Source organism: Dipodomys ordii, unplaced genomic scaffold, assembly GCF_000151885.1.
Source record: "Dipodomys ordii isolate 6190 unplaced genomic scaffold, Dord_2.0 Scaffold220, whole genome shotgun sequence".
NCBI classification, from domain to species: Eukaryota; Metazoa; Chordata; class Mammalia; order Rodentia; family Heteromyidae; genus Dipodomys; species Dipodomys ordii.
In genome coordinates this window covers 1438260-1455601 of record NW_012267436.1, presented here as the reverse complement: position 1 = coordinate 1455601, position 17342 = coordinate 1438260, and the positions used below count along the sequence as shown (strand labels likewise).

General features: G+C 49.9%; 1 protein-coding gene across 1 annotated transcript in view; it reads left to right on the top strand.

Moving 5' to 3' along the window:
* The window catches only part of Sfxn5 (sideroflexin 5), a 98933-nt gene extending 82522 nt beyond the window's left edge, over positions 1-16411 (top strand). The window contains exon 14 of the mRNA XM_013035764.1: positions 13449-16411. Within this exon, the coding sequence (XP_012891218.1) occupies positions 13449-13526 (78 nt within the window). The 3' untranslated portion in view covers positions 13527-16411. The remainder of the gene's footprint in view (positions 1-13448) is intronic.
* Positions 16412-17342: the final 931 nt, after the last annotated feature.

The window sequence follows — 17342 nt, the reverse complement described above, 5'->3', positions numbered from 1 at the left end:
TGGGCTAGGGACCAGTTGGTGTGAAGGTCCTGAGGTAAGGCAACATATGGCACGTCTCAAGAGCTGATTGAAGTCTTCATTGAGCATGGCGTGGAACAAGATGAGCTAGACCCGGTAAGGTGTACTAGGCTCAGGAGTGCAACTTGGAAGCTAAAGCAGAAAAAGGTAAATCTCATCCTAAAGACTATCCCAAGCAGAAGCACAGATTCCTGATTTTGAACAGGCCCTGTGGCTGCATCGTGAGGTTGGGTTGCAATTCTGGAGGAGAAGGGAACCATCAGGAGGCGGTGGCGGGTGTCCAAGCGAGCGATGATGGCGGCTTGGACCAGGCTGTTGGCAGTGGTCATGGAGAAGTGGGGCTTTTCAGGGAGAGTTGGGCGGCCGTTTCATGAGGATTTCATGAAGGACTGCATGTGGTGGGAGGAAAAGACAGCCAGCAGCATGTATGCTTCGCTTTCTGGTTTTGAAAGCAGAAGACAGATGTAGGTACTGCCTAACAAGATGGAGCCACATGGAGGTGGCAGGTTGAGGGAGGACAGCTCATGGGTACAAAGAGTCTCTGGAATTGCAAATGGAGATGTCCTGTGGGAAGCTGGTTCTGGGTTTGGAATCTGGAAAAGAGGCCTGGACTGTGGGGACAGGAGTAGAGAGTACCAGGCTTTAAAAAAAAAAAAATCCTGGTAAAGGAAGCACTATGCGGAATGGTATTAGGGTGGGTGGGCTGTCCAGACTCAGTGAGGTTGGAGAGTGTCCACTGCCCTTCAGGCAAGGAAGGCCTACTGTCTCTGGGGAACCCAGGTGAAAGGAAAAAGCTTTCCATGGAGAGGAAAAGTGAGGAAGAGGCCATATTGGTTCCAGCTGCAGGAATCCAGAGAGCTTTGTATCAATTCCTTTTTCCTTTTTGACATGTCCAGGTCTGGGGGGGATCTTGTATAAATGCAAGAGGGAAAACTGAGGGCATGAGAGGGCAGGGAAAGCAAGGTCTGTGAAGAGAGGAAGGGCCCAGGGTATAGAAAGGTATAGTTGGGGGAGGAGCGGTGCAAATGAATGTAAAGACGACGGAGAAGGGCAAGTCCAAGGAGGCAAAGAACCAGCATGGTGTTTGGGGTGTTCATGGGAATCTAGGGCTGTAGACAGAGAGGGGCACTTCTGAATGTGTGATTTCAGGACTGGTTCTGCCTCAGGAAGGCACCAAAAGAGATGATGGCATCAATCTCAATCAAAGTTGAGAAGGTCTCAATAAGAAGCTGGACTAGAAGCCGGGCGCTGGTGGCTCATGCCTGTAATCCTAGCTACTCAGGAGGCTGAGATCTGAGGATCGCGGTTCAAAGCCAGCCCCGGCAGGAGAGACCGTGAGACTCTTATCTCCAATAAACCACCAGAAAACCGGAAGTGGCGCTGTAGCTCAAGTGGTAGAGCGCTAGCCTTGAGCTGAAGAGCTGAGGGACAGCGCCCAGGCCCAGAGTTCAAGCCCCACGACCGACAAAAAAATATTAAAAGAAGCTGGACTAAAGGATGAGGATTAGAGACTGAGGGCTGGAGAGCAAGAGATGGAGTCCCAGATCTGAAGGTTCTTGGTGAGAGTCGCTTCCAAGAGAGGCGGTCCAAAGTCAACCTCACTAAGGCTTCACACTCAAGCTGAGGTTCCTGTTCCCTGTGCCTATTCAAATAAGTGGCGCATTAATTCTTCTGAGTGTCTAACCAAAGTCCTCTTATGACAAGCCAAGCTTCTTCCTTCCGATTGGGAAGAATATGGTCATTGCGTAATAGGTCTTCATCCTGTGGGAAAGGAAGTTAGGAATATAACTTTTAGAGCTCCCCATTCAGTTCATTGACCCCTGCAGGATGCAGGCTGACTTGGGTATTATGGGGTGTTTTGAGGCGTGTCTGTGACCCATGGCACCTAGGCTATCAGCCAATTGATTAAGAAAACCTCATTCCCCTATTCATCCTCCCAATTAATTCTAATGAGGTGCTTCTGCTGTACAGGGATCACATCTCACATCCCAGAAGCCAGTGGGATTTGCCACAATAAGTCTGGACTTGCTTGGGCTGACCCAACTTTGCCAAAAGCCACCAAGGCTGTCAACAGAAGTAATCACTGAAACACTAATTAATTAATTAGGAGACTTGGAGATCAAGTTTAGGAACTGGTTCCTAGATTAGCTGGCCTGTAGTGATTGGTTTGATATTCAACTCACTAACCCCAGAAGTCAAGGGAAGAACTTTAATCCCCCTTTCAATTCCCGGAAGAGAGTTTTGTCTGCTCTTTTCAAATTAGTATTTCTGCCTACTAAAATAGCCCCAAGGGTCAAATTGCAAACAATAATACTGACCATCAACTAGCCAATAATAATTTGCTGATCATCTGTTAGACCATTCAGCATGCTGGGAACTCAGCCTGCCTTGTATATTAAATCCGATTACCATTCAACTCCACTGTATCATTGAATATCAAGGGGATGTGACCTAGATGGTTAGAACTACGTATGCATGGCTCTGGAGAGATTTAGCTGGAAACATGCAACCTCCAGAGCATGGGAGGAATTGAAACCAAGAGGAAATGACATCACTGTGGAAGAAATGCCATCAAGAAAGGACAGGAGCAGCCTGAAGCAGAGAGAAGATGCAGATGGAGTTGATGGAAGCAAACTGATAGGACATTTCAGAGGGGATGGACCTTCAGCAGAAGGAACCGATGAGATTTGGTAACTAGAGGACATAGATATGCTGTCTAGGAAGTAAAATGGAGGTCAGCTTTCTTTTTTTGTTCAGAAAAGTGAGCTCAGGGACAGTGAGGGAATAGCAAAATTCATCCCTGGGTGTTTGGTGGGAGGGGATCAGGAGCTTGAGAGAAGGTATTAATAGGAATAAAGTGACCATTGCCCAAGGTGGGAGGGCAGGGCTTTCGTGGTGAGAATAGAGCGGCTAGTCAGCTATGCTGAGAAGCTAAGGGGTTCAGAATATGGTATCTTAGGCACAAATATTTCTTGTTTACAAATATGGAAACTGAGGCACTTTAAGGGTAAGCATCTTGTCTAAGATACACAGTAGTAATGATGGCGATGGCTCTGGACGAAGCAGGTATTTACAACTCTTCCCACCCTGCTACATCACTGTAATCAGAAGAGGCCCAAGTTGTATACTATAAACAGCTCACAGATAATTTATCAGTAGGAACACTTACCCTTTATGGGGAATTTGTGTACATTTTCAAAGAGACTTATGGAAGATAAGTCTTTGTTTTCTAACTCAGACTTGATCAATTTGTGGGAGGCAGGAGGGCTACTATGTAGAACTGGGAGCCTTCTAGAACTTGGGTGTGAGAACTAAGGGACATGGTCTGATTTCCTGCTGGGCCTCAGTCCCATGGCCTGTGTAGAGCAGGGTTTCTCACTGTGACCTGGAGATTAAGGACAATTGCCAAGGCCCTCTTGGCCAGGCCTGTCCCTTAGGCATGCATGGGCCCATCAGCACCAAGAATCTGTTCCCAGTCCAAATCCCCATACACATGGAGTTGCTTTCCCTTCTTGCAACTGGAATAGTCATACAGTGGGTCCTGGTTACAGGGAGGCTCCATCCTTGTAGCGTAAACATGAAGTCAATAAGTATCAGGTAAGGGTGAGGCTATGATGAGAGTTCAGCCGAGGACTGTGCTGGTGCTTGCCTGAAGGCCGCTTTAGGTCAGGTAGGTTGTAGAACCTCCCTATATCCCGATGAGGCCTGGTTTATGGTGGTTTTTCTGGCCCTGCCTTCTCTGGAGATTGGGGTTATGAGTTCCAGGCAAATATGATCACCTCTGTCCCTCTTCCATTTACACTGGAGCCTTGGATCCCTCTTGGGAGATGTCCACTCTCCAGGCTCCTCAACTTGGCTGCCACCAGAGGCTGGACTGGGTGGTGATTGTCCCTCTAACTCGTACAGCCAGTGTTCCCTACCTGGGAATGCTTCCAACCTCCGTTGATGAACCTCATGTCTCCAGGGAGCAAGAAGCAGTACCTTGGCCAAGGCCCATTCCTCTCACCCCTGCCTCTGTTTCTTCCCCTGTCTTTCTTTGTGCCTCTTTTCTCTCCTCCTTGATTCCTCTGGGGCTTTCCCTCCACCCCAGTCCCCTTCGTTTCCCCATGGCTGCTCCCCTGGGAGCTCAGGGGCTGGGGAATAGGGCTGCACATACAAGCCGGAGCCATTGTTCGACAATCTGTTTTTGTCCTCATCTTGTTGGCAGGCGGCAGGAGAGGAGCAAAAGGTTAATGAGGCACTGTGAACGGGCGGCGGCGGGCGGGCGAGCCAGCGTGGTGACAGGGAACTAATTAGGAGCAGTTTAACAGGAGGAAAAAGTGAAATCTCCTCTTCACCAACTGTCAATAATTAGCTGATTTGGTGAGGTTGAAATGTGTCCACAGAAGAAGGTGGGGCTTGACTGGGGATGAGTGATGCCTAGGGAGTAGGGGGCAACCAGGGGCTTGGCCTTGTCCCTAGGTGGTGGAGGAGATCAAGGGTCAGTCAGCCCATGGCCCCCAGACTTGGCCTCCACCCTTCTGGCTGGCATGCCACAGCCTCAGCCCTCAGTCCATGGATTGAGTCATGACCTCAAAGGCCTCAATCTCCCCAGTTATAAGATGGGGCATTGGAACTAAGGTTCCTCCTGGCTCTACTCAGTGGGATTCTAGAAGTGAAAACACAAGACCACCCTGGTACTAAATCCTCTGGTGTCTGCCTCTCCTGAGCCATGGGTGTGCCATTGGAGCCACTACGAGCAGTGCCAAAGGGTGAATGTCTTTCCATCTGCTCACAGAGACCATAACAGGCTTGGGCCATGTGAACGGCTCAGCAGAGCTAGAATCCCTGAGTATGTTCTCCTCCCTGCCCTAGCCAGCTGTTGCTGGGGCCTCCAAGAGGCAAGGAGTCAGGTTCACAAGCCAGGAGAGTTTCCTGTTTGGCCTGTTTGCTCTGCTCTGTTGTCTTGCCCTTTGTTGGCCCCTGGCCTTTGACCTTTCTCAACACCTCAGCAGAGGCACCCCTCCCCTTCTCTGCCCTTCTAGTTTCTGCTGAGCACTTTAACTGGAAGAAAAGGCCCAAGAGCCCCTGGGCTTCCTGCTCCTAGCCCCCTCAGCCTTGCCATCCCCAGGCCGCTCCTGATCAGCCTAGCCCCTCCCCAGCTCAGCTTCCATGCCAGGAGGCAAGCTGGGAGGAAGACTAGGCCCTGTCAGGTTCTCAGCACCAACCATGTGCCATGCTTTGCCCTGGGCTTTCAAGGTAGCTCCTAGTGGCTGTGCAGGCCCATGCTGCAGAACAGCCGCCCCTTCTCATTTTCCTATCCCTTATTTTTTCCTGCCGTACCCCCCCCTTCAGTATTCAGAGTTAAGAAACAAAGAGAATACCCTCTCTGCTTAAGGAAAGAATTCAAGTACCCCCATGGGTATCAAAACCTCCACTCTCCACCTTTCCACCAGCCCTGAGAAAGATGTTGGTTTTGATGAACCAGCGTGGCTAGGCAGCTGTGACCCGCAGTCTTACCTAGTTGTCTCTCTCTGAGAATGCATTTGAATCCCCAACTAAGAACAGGAAGAGCTGGAAATCAACTCTGGTTCAAGCTGTTCTACAAATGTCCCTCCCATGGGGAAGTTCTTCCTGATGTGCCAGGATTTGTCCCATATCTCTGGTCCTGTCTCTTGTCTTGCTCAGGACAACAGCCCTCCCTTCTTCTCTCCACAAGCACATACAGGGCATCCGTAGGTCTGAGAATTGCTGTTTTCCATCAATGCCTCATATAGAATGGGGTTCATAAAGAACAGGGCTCATCTAGGTCTTGCTTCTCCTTCTCTCCCGGGGTTGATACAAGGCCAGAAACAAGATGGGGGATCAAGGGAGAAGTTGAATCTCTTCTGAGTCTGCAGTGGCTTTCACCATCCCCAGAGCAGGGGCCCCCTCCCCTCCACACTCAAATCCATCTCCTACTTTGCTTGGAGATGTTTGTTTGGGGTTTTTCTCATTTACTGGCTTAATCAGTCCCTACTGAACTCTGAAGCAGGCTATTTTTGCCGTCAGAAATCTGCTGCATTCCCCGCCCGCTGCTTTCTTGGAGTTTGCTCACAGGACCCCCCAGGAGAGACGAATAGGGATGGCAGAGCTGCAGCTTGGAGCCCAGGAACGCCAACGCCACCTGTCATGTTGCCTGTTCCCCACACCCCCATCCCAAACCCAAGCGTGCACACAGGCCCACACATGTGTACACGTGCCAATGTGCACACAATGGGCATGACACAATGGCAGGCCTTAGGAAGGCCATCTTTCAGCCTGCCCTTACCAGCTCTCCCTTCTAGGATCTTCTAGAATACCTCATTGAATTCAGGACAGGGAGGAGGCTTGGTGTACAAAGCTTCCCCTGCAGTGAACAGTTAAGTGTTTTGAGCATACCTGGTCCACAGCAAGAACTCTATTCCCATTTGCTGAGTGAGCAGGCCATGGTGAGCAGGCTGCAGCCTCAGCACTGTGATGATCACAAGTCCTCTCTTCTCTATGGAGTATTGCATGGGTTTCTGGCCCTCGAAAGGGCTCTCCAAATCATTTCTAAGTATTATCTTCATCCTAGCCCTAACAGGTGGAAATTTTTCCCATTGTACACATGGGGAAACTGAGGCTGAAAGACTGATTCTAAGGTTGGACCACTAGAGGGCACCCAGGGGCAATTTAAACTCTAAAATGGGGAGGGGTCTCTCTCTGAGCATGTGCTAGGTCCACAAAACACAAGGCAGATAGAAAAGTATAAGGCAGGAGTCCTGAGCTTGGAACTCTTCAGTACAACTTGATTCTGCACTTATTGGGGCTCATGTGTACAGATACAAGGATGCTGAGTGGTTTTGAGTAGCTCCCAGAGGGGTTGGGTGGGGGTGTTGTATTCATCCCTTGCTTCCACTAGGGATTGGATGAAGATGAAAACATTGATGAGGTGTATGTGGGGGGAGCAGTTGATATAGTCTGGGAAAATCAGGTGAGACTTCCAGAAGACAGCCTTAGAGAAATAGCATATAGCCTAGATTTAGGTCTCAATTATGCAGGAAATACAAAGCACCTATCAGATAAGGAACCTGGAGAAAGACTCAGAAGGTCTTGAGTGTACAGCCAAGGAGTCTGATTTGTTGTTGTTGTTGTTGTTTGTTTTTTGCTTTTTGAGACAGGGGTTCACTTTGTAGCCAGCTGCTGGCCTTGAAGTCACAATCTCGACTCTGCCTCTGGCATTTAAGCATATGATACTACTCCTAGCTGCAAGTCTGATCTTCATTGAGAAAGCAGTGGGAGACTACAACCCCTGACCCAAGGGTCCAAGGGTTCCGTGGTCCAGCCTCAGCCTTAGCTATTCTTAAGCCCCAGCCAAATATCCTAACTCTTCAAGGATGCTCAGAACAGAGTGTCCCCAAAGATGGGCCTGGATGGGGCACGATCTGAGAGGCCTGCTGAGACCTGCTGAGAAAGGGATGATGTGGCTGCCCTTTTGACAAGCCAGGCCCATGCCACAGTCAGCCAGGTGCTCATATGGGCTTTGGGCCCCTGTGTAGTACTCTACCACCTGCCAAACTCCAGAGGCTCAGCCCCTTTGCCAGGCTCAGGAAGTGGCCTCAAGCTATGTTACAGGGTCAGGCTGAATGCCCCACCCCACCCCCAGCCTTTCTCTTTGAAAATGAGGCAGAAAAGCCATAAGTAGAAAGGCAGGAGGATGAGGGCTTTGTAGTAGGTAAAAGCCCCTGAGAATGGGGCACGGCTGGGGGATCCAGTTTCCTGTTTATGTCTCTCTGTACCTTAGCTCCAGGTTCAAATATGTAAACTATCCACTGGCGCTGGCTGCAGGTGTGTATGCTCCCAGGCTGGAAGGCAGAGGTGGCCCCAAATGCATTCCTCACTCTGGCCCCCACTCCTAATGAGCCTGGTGACAGAGGTAAATAACTCAAGCTTAACCCTTCCCCAGCCACAAAAGAAGGTATGGTTCTGTTCTTAGGGTCCTGGAATTAGCTGGATCTTGAGGTGTTTGGAGGAGATACAGGACCTGGATCCTGTGCTCTGCATCTAGAGGTATCTCCTGGGAGGGCTCACAGGGTCTGAGCTGGGTTGTGGGATGGAGAAGGGACTCAACAGGGAGGCTGGAAGAGCATTTGTAGGCCAACTATGCAGGGCTGTCTGGGGTCAGGGTGCAAGTTCTGCCTGAGTCGGGCAGTGTACACTGCTTATTTCAGTTCTGGGTCTGGGGAAACCATCAGCCAGTACTGAGCAATACCTTCAACTTCTTCTGTGGTTTCTGCAGCCCAGCTCTCTAAGGCAGGGTCCTCATCCCAAACATCTCCTCCATCAGATCCACTGAGCCAGTGCACCATAGCATTTCCAGCATAGAAGTTGACTCTTGCTTCTTCTCCCTTAATCCCTCCCAGTAGCAGAGGACATCAGAGAAACACCTGCACTTAGCACCTGCCCTTAGTTCTTGTGTCTGGGGACCTGAAGCTGGATAAGGCAGCTGGATGGAAGAGCCACAGTACCCAACCATACTCACCACACTCACCACTACATGTACAAAGGCCACTGTCACGCATGGCCCAGATATAATTCCCATGGAGGACACTGCCCCCCTGCCACACCCCTACAGAGATGATTTCCAAAAGAACACGATTATTGCTGAGAAGGGGGAAATAGCCGGTCTGATCAAAAGCAGCACAGGAGCCCCTGTCCCAGCCATCCTTAGCTGAGCCCACTGCGGAGGACAGAACACTCAGAAGTCCCTTATACTACCTGAGGATGGCAGCCCATTGGCATGGTCAGAGTGTTAGAGGGATCCTCACAGATGATTGACCCAGGATGGAAGCAGGAGGCAATACCTAGTGTCGGCACTAAGTGCCGGACAGAGAAATCTGGACTCTAGGGGTCATCATAGCCCAGCTGCCAAGAGCAAAGTCCTCATCAGGACTACTCTCTGAAAAGTATTTGTCTGGCATCTGTGGCTGCTTGGTATCTGGATATCCCTGTTCCTGCTTCCGCTTCTCATGCTGGTCCCCTAAGGCCTCTGTCATGGGCTTGTTCCCTGCACCACCCCTCAAATGTGCCTGTTCCCCAGGCCCTGGCACCCGCCCCTCCATATGCTCTCCTGGGCAAGCTCCCCTGCTCTGGAGGCTGGCTAGGCTCACACATCCGGCCTCCCTCCTGCCCAGAGCTGAGAACCATGGGCCCATCTGCCTCCCAGGCCTCTCCACCTGGAGAACCCAGAGGCACCCCAGACTCAGCGTGGCTGCTACTGAACCCACCCCTCAACCTGTCCCCCTCCTATATTCCTGCCGCTGAGAATGGCATTGCCAGCCACCCCAGCTCTGGAGCTAGAATTAGGAGTCATCCAACACACAGTCATTCTCAACACCTCCCTCTCTCACCCCCACATGGAATTGGTCATCAACTCCCATGGATGTCATGTTCAGAAAGGATCCTCAGTACACTCTACTATTCGCCTCCATGGGTAGCATCAGAAGGCAGGACCTAGCCCTTCTCAGATTCCTACAGCTGCTCCCCTGAGGCTCCCTACCCCCTCACGGACTCCCCAGTCCATCCTCCATACCACTTTCTAAAATTAGTCTGGGTATTGTCCTCTCCTGCCCAGTCTTTCCAATGCTCCCTCCTACCCTCAGATGAAAGGCTCATACCTACATGTAATCCACAAGGTTTTGCCTGTCCCAGATTCACCTCCATTTCCTGCCACATTTTTGATACATCCCAACATTACCCCATCAGCAGACAACCCATATTAGCTAGCTAATGCTTCTTCCTTCATCACCAGCAAGTTTTGCCTATCCTTTCTCATTCCAATCCTCCATATTGTTTCTGGCCCACCTCCCTTGTTCCTTCATCAGTAAGTTGTAACCCCAGCCCCTCCCCAGTTTCCATGGCACTTTGCTTGTCTCTCTGGAATCCATCTGCTTCCATTGTCTGACTCCTCCCCTAGATGTGGAGCTTCTCAAGGGCAGTGAACTGATCTTGTACCTCTAAGTATATCCAGCCCAGGTACATGAGGTTGGCAGCCATGAGCTGCTCCAGACTTGATGGTAGACTAAAATTAAAATGAAGGGGAGTCTGGAATAGCTCTGTCCCCTAACCCCTGCTCAAGAGCACCTCACCATACTGACTGCCTCTCTTCTTCTACCTGATGCCCTCAGTTCAGTAGGGGCCCAGGGAGCCCGGCATGCCAGGAAGGGGAACTCTAGGTCTCCCTCAACGCCCCCCCTTCGCCACGCCCCTCCAGTGCCTGCACTTTCTGGGGAGTGGGCACTGTGGGCCTCGGCCCTGGGCCATGGTCCTCCGCCACGCGGTGAGCAGCCTCTCTGATTTTAATGTGGGCCTCAGTGCTTCAGTGAAAGCCGGCATGGGAAGTTGCTAATAATGGCACTAAAATAAAATATGCTACATCTGTTATGGGTAGCAGAACAAAATTAGCTGCTCACACCTCTGACATCCAAGATGTCTTAACTTAAAATACTCCTTGGCTTACTTTACATCATTTACTGATTATATTTAAAAGAAATACAATTTTGCAATTACTGTTCTTTCCAGTGTGATATCTATGCATCATTTTCCTTTTATGTTTATATATTTCTCCTTCATTAGTGCAGTCTGAAGGGTGATTAGGATTCTTCAAACATTTTACAGAGGTTAAACGTTGATTAAGATTTAATTATTACTGTAAATAGCTTGGAATGACATATGGTGCAAAAGCCTGACATATGTGCATTTGAATAAATGAAGTGCTATTTCCCAGGATGCCTCGGTAGCTGTTTAACAGCTTTCCCGAAGGGTTATGTTACACCTCATGGTAAGATTGCTGGGATGTTATATTTTGTTGGTTTTTGCAGCTGAAAGCTAAGAACAGTTTTCCAGTTTTTTAAAAACATTGAATATTTTAAATACCTAAATTGTTTTGCACAAATTTTTGCTAATTTGTCTAACTAGGTTAAACATTTTCAAAAGCATTTAGATTTTTAAGCGTGGGCGCTGTGCATTGTGTCAGTGGCAGCATGGGGACGAGGGGAGGTGGCGGGCTGGAGGGGACTCAGGGTAGAGAGGACTTGGGGTAGAAGGGCACCAGGGGTGGGGAGGAGACATTGATTTCAGGAGAGGGGTGGGGATAGGGACTGGGGCCTAGGCCTAGCTCTTGTCTTCTGGGCCATCTCAAATAGATAGTGCCTGAGTGTTGGAATATTAGAGAATACATGGGGAAGGATCCTCCAGAATCCAGAATCCCTACTAGTCCTCACTATCATCCCTCTTGTCTGGACCCTGACCTGCACAGTTTGGGCTTGACTGAGTTCCAGCTTAGTCTGTACCACCTTTTGCCTACTTCCTAGGGATGCTATGTCTTGATATACAGTAAGTCTCTGGACCAAGTCCAACTGAGCTAAATTACAAAGGCCTGATGCTCTCATGACTCTGCCCAGGGTACCTGTCTGGTTGGTACCTCCTCACTGAGAGACCACTTCCCTTCCTAGCCCCCTTTGGTCTGGGAGCTTGTGTATCCCCTCTAGCTCAATCCCTGGAGCTGAAGATCAACATCTAGGCTGCTTTGGTGTCCATAAGGACATTATCCTCATAGTCACTGGTATCTTCTATGTTCTCACATTAAGTCAGCACTTACAAACACTAGCACTGTGCTAGGTCTAAAGGACTCAAGAGTGAATGAAATTCCTACATCTACTGCCTCAGGGATGTGGAGAAGTGGAGGATGAATGAATGGTCAGCCCCAAGACATCATGATGTTACTTGAATATAAAAAGTATAGTGGTAAATCAGGGCCAGAGAGATGACCAGCCTGGAGGGTAGATGAGGGAAGATGTCTATGGTGAAGCTGTGCAAGCCAAAGAGGGGGGAATGGAATGAGGGCAAGAGTGGGGGTGGGAAGATGCCTCTGGCAGAGGGGACAGCTCAAAAACTTAGGGTGAAAGGGTTAGTGGGCCCGAGGAGCCCAAATACAGTACATGTGTCCTTTGTCTCTGGTATAAGTGAAAGAGTGGCAAAGTGTGGGCAGCAGGTGGGTGGTACTAGAGTTTGGATTTGGTTTCTGAGATCAGTGAGGACCCAGAAACATTTTAGAAGGGTAGAGTGTATGTATTTGAAAGATACCTTCAGAAAATGTAGCCATCAGTCAGTGGGTTGTGGGCCTAAGTCTCAGAGAAGAACTCTGGCTGGAGTCACTTCAGACATTGAAGTCATCCAGGAGCCCCAGCCAGACCAAACCCCAAGGACCCCAAGAAGTACCTGGTGACTGTGAAATGAGGGGTGGCAGTGACCTAGGAAAGAAAGTGGAGTTTTTTTGTTTTGTTTTAGGGTGTTTTTTTTTTTTTTTGGTGGAGTGGTAGGAAAAGAGGCCAAATTTGCTATGAGTTGAAAGTCAGTGGGAGGTGAGGAGGTGGACAAAACCAGGGTAAACAATTAAAAGAAATGACGCTTCCAGGGAGGAGAGAGTCCAAGCAGTAGTAGAGCCTGTCATGGAGGGGAGGGAGGGAAATTTCCTCCGACTGAGGTTCTTATGTAGAAACCGAGGGAGGAGGAAATGGAGCCAGGTAGGGCTCTAGCTCCCAAGAAGCAAGACAGCAGCTGAGGGGCGCAGGTAGGAGGCATGGAGCCAGGGGTGGACCCAGATGGGCTGTGAGTTTGATGGTGGAAGTAGGGAGGTTCTCCCATGATGCCATCTGAGTTTTCCCTAGAAGTAAGAAGGCTAGTCAGCTCAGGTGGAGAGAGCTAAGTGTAGAGTGGAGCAGATAAGATTAAAGTGGCCTCTAAGGAGAGTGGAAGAAGTTAACCAGGCAGGAGTGGGGAGTGAGGCTGCTATTTCCAACTGTTACGAGGTTCCAGCCAAAGTCAGGGGCATTCTAATAGGTGTCCAGATTCAAGTGGAGGCCTTCAAAGCAGTACTTCCCCCAGTCAGGGTTGGAAGGACCCTCTGGGCTAGGGAGTAATAGGAGTAAACTAAGGTCCTTGAAGTCCATGTTGCAGAGAATGATATGGAGACAGAGGTGGGGAACCTGGTGCCTGGGGTCAGAACAGCAGACTATGCGGGCCAACAGGACAAAAAGATGGGGTTTGGATTTAAGGAGTCTGGGTAGAGCAGCCCCGAGGGGTGAGTAGGTCCAGAGGTATCCTGAATAGATGGGGAAATGTGGGGACAAAAATCAAAGGCCAGAGTAGGATATTCACCCCTATAGGTACACTGAGAAGGAAGAGGCTAGACTTGAGCTGGTAGGGATATGTGAGCCTCGGGTGGCCAGCAGTAGAGAAGGAACATATTGCCACTAAGTACATGTGGACCCTGGCTAAGGTACAGGGCATGCAGAGGGCAGAACTATGGACACTTGGTAGTCCCAGCTGTTATCCCAGCCTTTCCTTTTACCCCTTACCACCCTTTCTTTGTTTCTATTCTTTCTCCTCAGATCGAAACCTCCCAATTAGAGCCTGAGATTGCCCAGGCCACCAGCAGTCGAACAGTGGTGTACAACAAGGGACTGTGAGTGGTATCCGGCCAGCCTGGGGCCACAGCATCATCCAGGCCAGAGAGTTGGGGGCAGGGAAGAAATTTCATGGGCTGGACTTACAGGGAGGGGCAGGCTGAGCCCACCAGCCCTGGGCCATCCAGGGAGCAATAGTGAGACTAATTATTCACATTTTAACATAGGGGAGAAGAATTCTGACATATTTCCTATACAAAAGAATCAAGTGCATTTCTGGGCCTTATGTGGAGTTGTCAAAACTCCACTCAGCACAATTCTATGTGAAGCTGAAAAACTATAGAATGCCCATAGGGTAGCATTAGGATCCTTTTATACTTTGCTTTCTTGTGTTTTTTTTTTTAATTTGTATTTTTTTTTTAAATCAGAATCAAGTCTGAGCCTTGGTTGCAGCTGACCAGAAGTGGCAGGTAGACAGGTAGTAGAAAGCAGAGCAGGCCTGGGAACTGGGTTAGTTTGATGGCCAGGATAATAAATTTAGGAAATGAGAGAGGCCAGGCCAGATGACTCCTTGGGCTGCAGTGAAGAAGAGAGAGGAAGTGATCGACACATGGCTGGATGAATGGCCATGACTGTTGTCCACAGGAATTGGCCCAGGAAGTAGAGAAACACTAGGAGGCCTCTGGAAGATTCCATGAGTAGGCTCTGAATGTGGCCAGAGGCAAAAGGCAAAATCAGTCTCTCTGAGTGAAGCCCAGTAACACTAAGGTTGAGGCTACCCCTTGTGGAGCTCACTGATTCCAGGTCCCTGATAGTACCCCAGGCAGGGAGCTGCAAGATGATATTTGGCAAGAACTTATGGGTATGCACTGGCCACTGCAGGAAGTGAAGGCTAGGCATTGGGGCTGGGTGTGGGCTGGAGCTGGATCAACTGCTGCCCAGGGAGACTTCAGCCACCAACGCTGCCTATGTAGAAAGGGCTCATGCCTTTGAGTGCCACAGCCAGATCTCTAACACCTACCTGAGAGGCATCATCCACCCAGGAACAGCAGACCACAGACTCTGACTAAGCACTCGAGTCCCATCGCTGAGCCTCTGGAAGCAGAAGACTGGATCAAGGAGTTGATCTAGAAGACCGGATCAAGAGTTGCAGCACTTTTCAGCTCACCTTTGCCTGTCAGCTCAGATTTCTACTCGTTCCAGGCATATCCTCAAAGTAGATGCTGGACTGGAAGAAGAAGGCTGGTGCCAGCCATTGGTCTCAGAAACTGCAACTTGTCCTTCTGTATGTGACCCTATCATCTGGGAGCACTTGATCTTTGCCAGTCACTTCTTAGTCTTGGAGAAGGAGGATGTGTGGAGGCCTGGGCCTGAGTGTGGCGCCACACCCGCATGCTGCCTTTTGCCTCTGAGAGCTCAGGGGCCCCTTTCTACTGACTCTGTCTCCATCTCTATCTCCTTTGCTTGCCAGTGAGGAAGAGAGAGTTCCCCGGGGAGAGGCCAGGCCTGGTGGGAGTGAGCAGAGTGACTCCTCATCTGAAAAGTCCACCAAAAGGAGAAGCAGTGGCTTTGATGTATCCCTTACCTGACCCTACAAGGATGGAAGCCCGTAGCATGCAGTCCTAGGCCTCCTTCCCCATGTGCCTCCACCTGCGGAGGGACCAGGGCTGGAAGTGAATATGGGAATTCAGGACAAGAGCATGGACACAGGCAACCTGTCAGCGTCTTAGGGCAGATGTAGCTGAGGTGTGGTGGGTCTGACACCTTATGCCCACTCAGCAGCCATGATACCTTTGTCTCTCAGCCATTCCTTGGTGCCCAGCAGTGCCTCTGCAGGACATTCTCCTGAGGTGCAGTTTTCCTGCTGCTCATCAGCAAGGGGAGAAGATGTAGACCAGCATGGAAGATAGGACAACAGCAGAAAGACTGTAGGGTTGGAGGAACAGGTATTTCTGAGCCAATCCCACCATAATGTGAATGTGCCAATGACTGCTGGGCTGGAGGCCTGGCCTGGAGGCGGGGCATGTCTGGGTCCTCTTTTCAAAAGCTTACCTTGTCCCTACTTGTCATAGGGCCTTGTTCTTTGTGCACTTTATCTTGGGACCAAAACTGTTCCCCCAGCTCCACCCCTACTATTAACATAGCAGAGACAGGGCCCTTCTAGGTCCCCTTACACATACTTGCACTGGCTGCCCTGGCCCAGCCTTACCCTGTGGCCTGAGCATCTCATCACCCATCTGCTCTGTCTCTGAATGATTTCTATCATGCTTTCAAATTCAGTCCCTGGCTTCTGTGAGGGAACAGTAGTAAAGAATCCTGATAGCTCAGGGTGATGGTAAAAGAGGACCAGTGGACCATGCTGCTAAGCCCTGAACTGGCTTCAGAAAACCCCATAACGGGGAACTTCCTGCCAAGCCCCTTCCCAACTCTTCTGAGGCTATAGTAGGAGAGGATTGATTTGTGCTTGGAGAGGAGGCCAAGGCTGGACCTAGAGTCAGGGTGAGGCTGGCCAGGTTGCCAGAATACAGGACACATCTGCAATTGATTGTCCAGCCCTGATATCCTTGTCCAACTCTCTTCTGGTCACTTTAAACATTCCCCCAGGCTCTGGGATACTCTTCTGTCATTTCTAGAAAGCAATTTGAAAGTGCAAAAGCCAAAAGCCCAAGATATCAAGATTGCCAATAATTCCTTTTTCATTTCCTAATTGTGAGCTCACTTGTTTTCTGTTCAGAGCCTCTGGCCTGGGAGAAGGGTGGGGTCCTTAGGAGGAGAGAGCCAATGGAAGATCCCAGATGATCTTTCAGCCTTGGGTGGGTATGAGTGAGGCTTCAACACATGTGTCTCAGCATACCCCGGACTTTACAGTGTCTTTTTAACCTCAGAAAATGTCTCTGTGATTTATGTAATACTAATGAACGGTGGGCAATAAATATGGATTTAAAGCATCAGGGCATGGCTTTGTGAATTTTGAGTATGGAAAGAGCAAGCAGAGGGTTGCAGAGAATTCTGTGGGAAGGCTCCTAAGGAAGGTGTGCGTCCAGAATAGCTCAGGACAGAGTGGAGGCCCATACATAAGGGAAGAGGAAAGGCCAAAGACCATGGGAGGGCAGAAAGCTGGACAAAGAGGGTGAGTTGAAACTGTAGAAGGAACCCTTTGCAGAGTGGGGAACTCAGTATCCACTAAAGACTACACAAGATTTCAGTGGATCCTGGCTTTTTTCATTGCTAGAGCTGAAGGAGTTAGCGTGGCTTTCCAAGACCGTCTGTGCCTCTGAGAAGTTACCAAGAGAGAAGGACTGAGTCAAGGGCAAAGAACTTGCTGATGTCTGCCATGTATGGCTTCTGCTCTGGAACTCTGTTCTTTCTAACACCTCCATAGACCAACCAGTACCTGGCCAATATGTGACTATCTTCTAATAACCCTGGCTCTTCCCTTCCAGGAAGATCCCCAGAGGTGATCAGGGAAAAAGATGTAGCCTCTTTTCTAGGACTCTCCCCCTCCCCACACTCACACCAAGTATCTTCCAGTCCTACAGGAAGAAGCTGATGGGGGGGGGGGGGGGGGGTGCAGACAAAAACATCATAGTTGGGGTCAGGCAAACCCTGATTCAGCCCCAATGTAGATACTTCTGTAAATGAGCCTTACTTACAAAATGCTGAGAACAGGGTCACTTGCTGGCCTGTTGGAAGGATGGAGAACAGGTAAAGAATTTACCCAGGTTACCTCTGGGAGGTACAGCCTATCCTGGGGCTCAGCTTCCCTTGGAGGGAGGGAAGGAAGGAAGGAGGATGGGAGGAAGGGAGGGGCTGGTGTCTGTTCTCTAAGAAATTCCTTAAGGTCAGGGGGCTTTTGGTCTCTAGGGAATTTCTTTACTA